Here is a 12088-nt window from a genome sequence, read left to right on the forward strand (position 1 = left end):
CTGTCCTGGTAGCGAGTCTTTCACTGTAATCATAGATAGTGGAGCTAGCATCTTGTGCATAAGCGTGTTTTTGATTACAAGCGTTTTCCAAATGGTGTTGGTCTAAAAGAGAAAAAATCTAAATTAACTGACCTGTCTGGTTCTTTGTGTGTTATCGGTGTGTTCAATACAACTATTCAGATTAGTCAGTGTATAAAATAGTCTTGAAATGTGGCCTGTCCGAAAAAGTGACCAAAAAAGTGACCAAAAACATAGCACATCCCAAAAACTAAAACAGTAAAAAAAATTAACTAATGTTGTTTTGATCACAATATTTATTATATATATAAACGTTAATGCAGAGGTAACTTGAAAAGGGTTAGTCTAATTTGATGGATAAGTTCAAACCAAGTTAGGTTTATTTATACCCAGATCTCCATTAGGTGTCAATGTTAATGCTTCGTATCATTGGGAGGTTCTACATTGTGATTTTGCTGATCCACTTCCACGTTTGTCTTGTATGTGTTTACATGTTTAGATGATTTGAGCTGGATGTTTTTCGCCTTTCCAGTTTGTATGGCGACATCATCTTGTACTACAACAGTACCATGCCGTCATATGATTCCGTGGTACTTACGTTTCCGTGGTATTTTCTAATGACATAATTTCTCACGAGCCACTCGCCAAATCGCGCCACCTATTGATTGTTTACGTTCATCAGTTGATCGGCACGGGTCTGAACAAGAAATGTTCCGACTTTCATCAATTTGCGTACGTACAGTCATCTACTATTAAAAACTAATGCAACTTTGTCTAGCACGTAATGCATTTTTTGTGCGATCTTTGCAAACATATTCTATAAACTTACTCAGCTTCAAAGTTTTCCAAACATCGCTCGTCTGCTAGCTGATGTCATCAATAAAAACAATCACGTGACCTAAGGGGGGAATCCCAGCTCTATTTTTTAAACTATAGAAGCCCGATAGGGTCATCTCTTAAGTTGTTTTTTCACTTTTCATTTCATGTATCCCGTATCAACTCTACATATTCCATGAACTGGAAATTTGTGCTGAAGAAATGTGACTATATTGTGTAAATTCCACAAAATCGTTTACTGTATTACAATTTATCAACTTCGATATTACTGTAAACCTACATTGACACTCCCGGATTGGCTGTTGACAATGTGTGAGATTGTGACATGTGCTGTGCGCCCTTAATATTTGATCTGAAGGAAATACCACGGAAACATATGACGTCACCAGAGTTTGTGCACAATGGCCGCCTGTCGTCCGATACGGACAACAATGAACTTCAGAATGACAAAAGTGTTTTATTGACATTAAATGATACAAAGGTATGTCGTCTAACACTATATTATGTTTATATGACTTGGCAATATGAGCGATCATATTCATAGTCGTAAATTTCTTAATACCATGGAAACCCATGACGCGAGGGTACTAGATGCAGTTATACTCCAGTTGATAGACCACAAGCTAATCCAGTCGCAAGAGAGAATTAAAAACTTCTTTAGTGAAAACAGCGGAGTGTGACAAAACGTGGGACAGAGTTTTGCCAGAAATTGTGTTAGCACACATTTTGTAGTTAAATCGCACGGCGGATTTCGCCCCATATTTTGTTATATTTGGTCGTAACAGTTTGATTCATCAGTTGGTGTCAGACAATGTTTCTTCTGTGGGGGGGGAGATGGATAGCTGTGTAGAGGTTTGGGATATGTGTGTCAAATACCATACGCCAGCTAAATTACATCAGGAGCAGACATCTCAAAGAGTGTCAAGGATGTCTAATGTTGGTGATAGTGTTGTTGTGAAAATAGTAAGAGGACACAAGTTCAAGAAACATTTCAAGTCAGGATTTGTGGTATCCAAGTGTTATGGTGAGTTCCCACAAATCAAAGTCATCGAATCGTTCATCGAGAGTGTCGTAAGTGTTGATCAAGTTGTCCCAGACCTTTCCTGAGAGGGGAGGGTTGTGAGGTTGTTCCTGGTATAGGACAACTCCACCCAAACTCAACAATAGTGTGCTCCTGCACATGGACTCATAGGCTGTGACACGTGATCAGATTTCAATTGTAATGAATCTCGTCTTTGTCCTTGTCCTTGTTAAGTAAACGTCTTGTATTTGTACATCTGTGTTGTGTGTTATGTGGTCTTCAACCTTACATTGTCAATTTGAAAATTTTAACTATAAATTGTATATTTATATTACTTGTCCTATCTCACGTCTAGTATTCGCGCTCTCTCACAATCGACAGCCGAATGGAAACTAACTGCAAACGAAGTCTCTTATACCTTCGCCCGAACGCACCCTTACTGGTCCCATTTCTGGACAGCCTGGTAGCCTCCCGAGAAGCACGCAGAATGCCCTCTGGTTGATCATGTGACTCCTTTATCTAGTCATTCTGTTTTTGGAGCCAATATCGTAATCTGTGTAGTGGGCTAGGTCAGGTGGGAAACCTTTATGTGAGATAGGATAAGTATTATAAATATACAATTTATAGTGAAAATTTTCAAATTTTGAAACTTATCCTATCTCACATCTTGTACTTATCCGACAGTTGGACTGTGGGCCGCAAATTACCTTGTGTCTGTAGAGGATACAACCGTGGTGATGTGATGGCGATGCACAAAGAGGCCTGTTATGAGCACAATCTCTGATTGACTACGGAACTCCTCTACTTGTGATGGGTTGCTTCTTCCAAAACCCCTTGGCTTACTCAGCACAAAAACTCACAAGGAGTAAGCGCTCTAGAGTAAATGTCATTTTCCACAGTACATTTGTCATTCGACAAATGCGGAACTCAATAAGTGAATCGCCTTGCCCAGATTTCAAGAAGGCCCCAGTAAATTAAAGAGTTGCAACCTTAATCTGGCTAGCCCCTGCTTTGAAACAGTCCCCACAGTCATCATGCAGATGAAAGAGAAAAAGGTTAGCTCAATTGTTTTAAAGTTCAGTTCCAAATGACATCGAATGACCTTCGCTCCATTGCTTAAGCTTAGTCAAGTCCTTCATATCAAATGTAGATCAGATGACTGGACAGCTTAAGGTTGTCTGCAATCCAGGCCATCATAATAGCTCAGTCAATGTAGTCGATATTCCCCTCCGGAGTAGATATATTTTCCAAGTAAGAAGGTGAAGGTGAGGCAGTTTGTCGAATCCTAGTATATGCAACTGGAGAGTTTGGAGGTAAGGCTTGAGGTCTTCCTGGCTCGCCAATCCGGTCATTGTTCAGCTCGCTGCACCTTCCTCCATGCAGCAGACATGGCTCATAATATGTCAAAATCCTGGGAGGGATTGGAATGGTAGAACAGGAGTAGACCGTTGAACTGAAGGAGATTGCTGAACCAGGAGAGATCACCGAAACAGGATAGCTCCTCGAACAAGATCGGATCGCTGAACCAGGGTAGGTCGCCGAACTCACTTAGTTTGCCGAACCTAAATGTTGGTTCAGAAGAGGCCCTGAGTTTACCACACCCGTCAGACAAGTTCGCCGATGAATGATCATAGGGATCTTGAAACAGATGGAGTGAGTGAGTGAGTTTAGTTTAACTTCGCACTCAGCAATATTCCAGCTATATGGCGGTGGTCTGTAAATAATCGAGTCTGGACCAGACAATCCAGTGATCAACAGCATGAGCATTGATCTGCGCAATTGGGAACCGATGACATGTGTCAACCAAGTCAGCGAGCCTGACCACCCGATCCCGTTAGTTGCCTCTTACGACAAGCATAGTCGCCTTTTGTGCCAAGCATGGGTTGCTGAAGATCTATTCTACCCCAGATCTTCACGGGTCTGAAACAGACGGAGATGGAAGTTAGGCCATCACTGTCAGTGAGGGCTGATCTGGAGCTTTCATCGAAGACGGGATCGTCACAACAGATCAGTTCGTCAAGGGCTCTTGTCGGTTTAGCAAACACTGAATAACCACACCTTTAGAGGCAATCGTAGGCTTGGTGTTCAGTGGCGTTTGGGAATCAGAGAAGCGAAACAAATGTCTGAGGGTCTCACAAAGATATGAGTCGGAACAGGCCTTCAAAAATTCTTCTCGCTCAGCGAGAGATGAGGTAGATTTCCGCGCCTTCTTCACAGGCCGATCTTTTCTGGGCTTCCTGGATGAAGAAGGTCCATACTCCTCCGACTTATGTCTGGAGTCCCGGTCCGCAAGGCGTCGGGACCCCACCTTCTTGTATTCAGCAAACTTTTCATCATTTAAATTGCTGCAGAGACTGCATCTAGAGTCCCGGTCACTAGATGCAAGACGAGTGTGGTGAAAAGTGGAGAAGGCCTTCTTATATTGTTGACAATACAGTCGAGCACCGTTGTCTTGATATACATGGGACCAAGAAAAAATATCGAGTTATCCGAACTTCGACACATCCGACCAGGGCATATCATCACATATCACTGTGAAAGAATACAAAACAAAAAGTAGATTTCATGTATATATATTTGTATATACATTATTACTCACAGGGATCACAGTCACACACGATACACCTCATGTTACAGTGTCCATCTTGAATGATACCTCATCTCGCCCTCCATCTCTCGATTTCACAAATCTTGTGAACGCATCTGCCGTTCTCAATTGCGATTACACAAAACCCTCATTGGATTCTCAGTATGTTTTGATTCGAAACTATAATCTGTTATCAGTAGTGTTTAGTCGTAACAGTGAATACTTCCTAATTAATTCCTTCTTAATTAATCCTAATTAAATAACAAACAAGTGACACCTTCAACTCAATTAACCCTATTTAGTTTACATTACCGCATCCCTTTCATTCATGCTGCACCGTGTGTAAACATGTGGAAACAACCTCAGTTCAGAGGGATACTTGCCCATGAAAGGTAGGTAAATATCGAGTTGCTTTTTAAATTTCGTGAAAAGGGTAATTTTGCTTGTTGGGACCATGAAAATATATCGAGATATCCGAAATATCAAGACATCAGTATCGAGTTAAAAGAGCTTGAATAATGATAAATTATGAAGGATTCTGCCGCGACCGAGATGTTATATCGAGACAACCGAGATATTTAGTTATCAGAGTTCGGTGCGGTGCTCGACTGTATTTGCTTTTCCTTGAAGAAGAATCTGCTTTGCCCATGGTGGAATTAGGGATTCAAAGTGAAAAACTTCAACAACAGCATGTCTGCAGGACAGCTGAAAGAGAATGACTAGACAAAGGAGTCACATGATCAACCGCAGGGCATGCTGCATGCTTCTTGGGAGGCTACTTGGCTGTCCACAAAGGGGAGCAGTAGGGGTGTGTTCAGGTAAATGCTACAAGAGAGGCCAAAAACTTTGTTTGCAGTTTGTTTCCACTCAGCTGTCGATCTGAGAGAGAGAGTACAAGACGTGAGACAGGATAAGTTTAAAAACTGATGATGTAGTACATGACCATGTTTTCCCATGAATCTATAGTGAATTCTTTTTTCAATCATCTGGGTCGTTGGCTGTATCTTTTCCTCCTCCTTCCAATACAAAAGAATTGTAGGTCCTTTTAGCATACAAAAAAAATAGAAATGGAGTAAAACAAGTCCATGCAAAAAGTGCAGTATGTTTACCTTCTCAGTTTTTTCCAGTTCAGCCTTGGCAAGTTTGTTCTGTGGATCAAGGTTAAGAATTCTCTGATAATCAGTCCTTGCTTCCTCAAGCTTGGACAGGCCCACCAAGGCTGATGCCCGACGCATATAAGCTTTAATGTACATGGGGTCAAGGGAGATGGCTGTTGTTGCATCTACTTCAGCTGCTGCAAACCTGAAAAGTAACAACAAAACATTAAAACTGAAACAGACCCATTAAATGCCATTAATACACAATGGGATTTGATAATTAATCAAGCCAAAATATTTTTCCTCAAACACATTCATCATATGTTTGGAGTAAATCAGTTTCATCAAATTGAAAATGATATATGAAACTTGTCAAGCTAAGCAATAGTACTTGGTATTTGTGTCTTCTTTCCTACAGAATGTACTAAAAAGTCCTGGAACATATTGTCATTTTGCTGTAATGTTTAACCCCCTGGATGCCACAGGGACATATATGTCCTTCCTCTGCAACCCTCACTTTGAAGTCAAATAAAACAAAAAAATATATCACGCACACAAATACACATCACATGTACAGTTTTGAATTCTGCGGGAGATTTTCTGTTTCTTGATACCATCCACTATTATCGCAGAAACTGACCTTTCAAAATAGGCTTCATTGTAAATGTCACCATTTCGGACACATTACGAAATTGCGATTCACAGCATTGGTGTATGTTTTGAAATGTAAAAATCGATTAATTACTTTGAGTATTGAATTTCAAAAATAGCAAATTAATAATCACTGATATCAGTTTTTCATCAAGCACTAATGGTAATTCTGAAACGTTGCCGTTGAACCCAGAATCAGTTTGGTTGTTTTAACAAATACACTGACACGAACCACAAAGTGCACTTTCCTCCATATTGGATAGTGATCACAAAATCTCGTTTCGGTATTGTAAACCTTGGCTGGTATTGAGATGCCAATTACATCACGTATATTTCATATTCAGCTGCAATAAATACAGTAGTATAGGAAATGATAGTCCGAGCTCGTGTAGGTGCACCATGCCTAGAAGCTCCATACTAGCCAATTCGGCCCCCACAGCCACAAAAAAAATCGAGTTTTACATAAAACTAATACTGAAGACGAAAAGTGTCCCAACGCAAGTGGACTTGAATTAGAGATATGCGGGTGTACGGATATAGAAAAAAAATGTCAGGAACCAAGCTGTCACGAGAAGCCTATGCCGAGATCCGATCAGGTCATTTGTCCTTTCGGGAAGTGAAGAGAAAGTACCACATATCGCAAGCCCGATATACACGAATCTGAGGTGGTATAGACCCCGAGCCACAGAAAAAGACGACAACTTCCAACATGGCAGAAGTCTTCAAGACCCTGCTGGAGAAGTGTCACCATGTCTTGCTTTCCAACTGAGAGAAACAAATCCTGGAGCAATCGGGACACACCTTCTACGAGCGATACCAGATCCCTCGCCAGTTTCTCGAACTCTATTTGCTGTGCTTTCGCCAATTTGTAGAAGACGGCAAAATAGTCGCTTTGGTCTACATCTACCCACCCAACCAATTTCGACCCGCAGCAGGCAAACTCTGGATTGTTCTCGCCGCCGACTACTGCCCAGAACCGAAGGACAGACACAACCGATGAACCAACTGCCTCGCCCCTATATCGGAACTCCCCACTCTCTTCGAACCAGACAACTCTACATGCAAGTGTGGCGCCATTGGCAGCAAGAAATGCATTCTCTGGAAAAAGAAAGTGATAGACACCACACCCCAGGAGCGACTCCCACTCGAGGTTCCCGAAGAAATCGCGATCCACTACTGTTTCTTGAACATAGAGAACCTGTACGACAAAAACTGCCTCTTCTGGTGCCTGCGATACTAACGCTTCCTCGACAAATTGGTGGACAATTGTCCATGCGAGAAAGATTCTTGTATGTGTATCCAACATGAAAACGGTCTTCCCACAGCCCGTCTGCCTGCACACTATGGCGCAGTGCGGGTCGCGGGGTAGATTAATAGATGGCTTGCACGAATCTCCCATTGTCTATATTAAGTTGCGTGTCCATAATCACGTACAGATATAATTTCAACTTTCCCGCGGGTTGAGCCTTCTTGGTAATCTGGATGGTTATCCCCTTGCTGCCGTTGTCGACGCGGCGACCGCTACCGTGCAATTGATCGTCGTCCGTGGATCGCATGTCCAACCATAGCGCGTACTTGGTGGTCAGGTATTCACCGATCTGCACGGAGGATAGGTCCAGGTCCTTGATGACGTGTTGGTGTCTGGTCGGTAGTTTCGTTATCTCGTCCCACTGCTGGTGTGCCCTCATACCGGCGCTGAACAGCTGGTTGGGCATGCCCTCGATGGTCACTTCCACCTTTTCAATTGCGGGGTTGAAAAACTTCTCGCTGTCCCTTCGGAACGGCTCGTAATCCTCCACGGGGACGACCAGGATGCCTTTCATCGATCGCGCCGGCACGTTTAGGTTGATATTCCACAGGTTCTTATCCCGTGCGATCGCTCTATGCCGCAGGACCCTATCGTAGAGGATGGCCTCCTTCCCCGAGTACTGGTTTCGAACCTGCCTTGCCAGCTCAGGGCTTGTGACCATGTCGAACTCCAGAAAGATGTTGTCGATGGCATAACTGGCCTCATCACCGTTCGGCGTACGCACAACTTTGCTGTAGTCGTTAAACGTGAGCTCGTATTCAAGCCTATCCCCCAGCGCGGCCTGGTAAAACGGCTCGTGTCCCGTGAGCATCTCGAAGTCGAGCGGCACGCAGAACCTGTTTACGTACGCTTCAGCGATGGCCTTTTCACCCTCTGAGATCTTGTCTAGCTGGCCTTGCGTGAAGCCGTACCCCACGCGCAACCTAGTCGATTTGCTGATACCTTGGTACGCGTCATTGACGCGTTCTCCCTCTCTTTTCCAGAGGTTCCCGTAGCAGTAAAATATGTCGCTGTCGTCGATGCCCAGCACCTCGTTGCCGCTGATCTTGATAGTGGTTTTCTTGATGATTGCTCGACCTACGTTCCGCACGAGCTCGCGTTTGTCGTTGTCGGAAGTCAACGTGAGGTTGAACGTCAGTCGAACCGTGCCTGGTACGATGAGGTCGTTCTCACCCAGGTTTGGGAATCTAACCAGCAGCGTTTGGTTCTGGTCTATCATGCTGGGATTGTCGGTGATGGTCACCGACTGGCGCACGGCTCTGACGCCTAGAGGCTCTCTTGATCTTCGGAAAGGATCTAGTTTCCTACCATACATTGTTATATAGATAAAATATAAAAGTTTAATATAAATAATGGCTGAAGGCGGCCATGAGGACATCCCGATGGATGATATGTGGGATGATAGAAATGTACTTGAATTCTACATCAGCCCTCATATCTATTCCTCATATGACGTCACAGAGATGCGCCGCTCTGATTGGTTGAAATTTCGTTCGCAGGTGAGAATTGTGCACTGTTGTCAAAAAGGTCTATTTAAGTTAATTAAAGATCGAAATGAGTAGTTTTAATGACGGGGTTTCATTTATAACGATGCCAATTAGTGATTTATGTATTTGTATCCCCCTAGAGTATATGTGATCTTTAAGGCAAAGTCTCCTAATTAAGTGACAAACAGAGTGGGTTGGACCAGCATCACTAAGAGTGAATAAAAAGCTATTGTATTTGTATTTGCTGGAGGAACTACGGTACAGGTCCAAGGGCCCTCGGGTACTGAAACTACCTCTCTCGCACATCCCAAATCGTCAGGACCGAAGTATGAGGGTATACCGTAGTTCAGGTAAAGGAATGCCATCCCAGGTGTGGGATACTGACAGGTAAAAGAACAACTACCGTCACGAAAGGGCGTTGGAAGAGGCTTGGACACGTGGCTGCAGATGCAGATTAAGATCTCCAAAGAGAGGTACATTGGATATTACAGAATTGTGTCGTAGCTGTATCAATGGCTGTATGGATAACAGAGTTGTGAAGATCGGATGGTGTAAGATCCACCTGAGAGGTACAGTCGACAGTTTAGCATTGTGCAGCGATGGAACTAACAGCTGTATGAATAACTGTGAGAAGTTAACACCTGACATAACAGAATTGTGCCCCAGTGGCATGAATAGCGGTGCAAATAACCACGAGCTGTGGGGACCTGTGACGACACAAAGTGGTGTAAGTGTTGCTGAAAATATGGTGGGGTTGGCCTGACTTGGTCAGTGTGGTAAACATTTGTGCTGCAGTAACTTTAGTTGTGGTGTTAATAACGTAAACTCCAATAGTAGAAGAAACTGTGTCATTCTGACATAAGCTGTTGTGTTAATATTCTAGGTGTTGCATCAACTTGGGCGGTTGTGTGAAAAATCATGCCCTGCTGACATAACTTTTAATCAGAGGTGGCAACAACAAGAGGCGATAGCGATTCTGTAAACTGCGAGAATATTGCTTCCAGTCGTACAGGATACTTTGGCATTCTTGCAAACGCAGTCCTTGCATTGTAGGTAGCCAAACACGTATATACATTGTCTACAAATGTAGGTAGGCCTTCCAAAGGTTGTAGATTTGTCGGTATCTAGCACAAGATTGCTTTCTACAGTATTTTCTAGAAGTAGACAGGCTTTACGATGCTTCTATGCGTGGAGAGAAAAAATGACATCGGAAAGTGGTCCAAAGTGCATTGAAACATGGACAAAAAGCTCTTTCCCCATTGCTTTAAAGGAGAATACGAACGAAAACAAAACTTTTGATATATTGTAAATGATATTCTAAAAGTCCCCCTCCGTGATTAAAATTGAACAAACAGTTTTTAAAATAGCAATAAAACAAAAAAAAACATACTCGTATATCCACCTATTACGTGTATCACGTGACATGACGTCATATGTGCCTGCTGCCGATGGCTTCCTCTTTGATTTTACCTCACAACTTAACAGTGTCCATGGATTCTGTAGCAGTAAAAGATGTTCCTGATGTCATTTTGAAATTGATGTTAGACTGTATCAATACGACCTCATTTTACATCTTGCAAGACAATCTTCCAGTGAAGATGAAGAAGAATCAAGCAAAACGGAGGCACCGCTTGAGTTCAAAATAAATTTAAAAATAGACCATATCGTTTAACAAGAATACTATTTGTAAGCAAAATGTGATACAGTTCCAGCCAGCAAACCCACCCATATAAATGACCAGTCCCTAAGAATTATATTTTTTTGCAATATGATTGCAGTTCCTTTTATGTCAAATGGGTGACTGTAGGTTGTCTGGGATTTGAAAACAAAACAATTATGCTTCAGAGGGGGGAAAATAGAAATTATCTGTCACAAAAATTACACTGGAGTTATTTTGTTGAAAAAATGTTGGATCCTAGTACTCATTAATAACATATCAAGTCTCCATACATGATCCCAGCCTGGGCGAGCAGAGATAATATTCACGACGCAGATAAGTTATTCTCCGAAAAATGGTGAATTATAAAATACTAGTCAGGACAATGTATGTTTCCGTAGTGTATGGTTATGGAAATAGTTATGGTACTCGATCATAGCCTTAGAATGACATCTTGTCAGCCAATGTGAATACAGAACAACTTTCACGGCACACACTACTGACAAATAGCGAGTCTGATGCCGACGTGTATAATTGGACAAAATGAAAAACAATGAAAGCAACAGGTACTTCATGATTTGCCGTTGTATTCGGCAATGTTTCGGGTAGACTGCAGCATTTAGGGCTCCAAACCGAAAAGAACATTATAGCGAAACATTTTCAAGCTCATGTGAAATCTCTTACTGATTTTGATAATATATATCTCATGGGTACCAGTCAAACTGCCCCAGCTTCAAAATGCCCCAGCAAATTGGTCTTTCATTCTAATTTGGTCAAATTTATTTAAAATGATTAAATATATGCCGTAAATGCATAGTTTTTGTCAACTTTCATATTATGTTCTTCATATAAAAGTTATTAGGAAGTAATATTTCTGATAAATGTTCCATTAGTAAACTCATAACTATGTGTATACTTTTATATGATGAATATAATATCAAAGTTGACAAAACTATGCATTTATGGTCGTAAACACAATGGATTTCATTTTCCAAAGTACCAATCTGTAGATAATTGAATGGGAAACATTTTTTCTTTAGATTGTTATTATGTAATAATGAATAATTACGTCACAATTACGACACAAACATTAGGATGTTTCGCATTTTGTAAGTGTTCAGATAGCTGAAGAGCGAAATAGCTGAAAGACACGTAAGTAAAATCTAGCAACAATCCCCACTTCCTGTTTTTCCAATGCCCAAAGAACAATGCACTTGACTTTTTGACCACAACAAAGTCTGCAACATTTACCAGTTATCTCTCTTTTTGTATATGCCTGTATATATTGCTCAATTCCTTTGCTTTGTTTGACTGTGCATTCCTGTTTGTTAAAATCTTGCAAAAAAACTCCACTTCGTGGTTTTCCAATGCCCAAGTTGTTGTAGAGTTCGGTTTTACGTCAAATCGGCGTTATTCCAGCCATA

At 41.8% G+C, this 12088-nt stretch overlaps 1 protein-coding gene across 2 annotated transcripts in view; it reads right to left on the reverse strand.

The window, feature by feature from the left end:
- Positions 1–12088, reverse strand: part of LOC124280549 (RNA polymerase II-associated protein 3-like) — a 416551-nt gene that overhangs the window by 254989 nt on the left and 149474 nt on the right. For both annotated transcript variants that reach the window (XM_046716497.1, XM_046716498.1), the window contains exon 4: positions 5573–5765. In XM_046716497.1, the coding sequence (XP_046572453.1) occupies positions 5573–5765 (193 nt within the window). The remainder of the gene's footprint in view (positions 1–5572; positions 5766–12088) is intronic.

Source organism: Haliotis rubra, unplaced genomic scaffold (genome assembly GCF_003918875.1).
Source record: "Haliotis rubra isolate DU_JTF1 unplaced genomic scaffold, ASM391887v1 Scf27, whole genome shotgun sequence".
Classification (NCBI taxonomy): Eukaryota; Metazoa; Mollusca; class Gastropoda; order Lepetellida; family Haliotidae; genus Haliotis; species Haliotis rubra.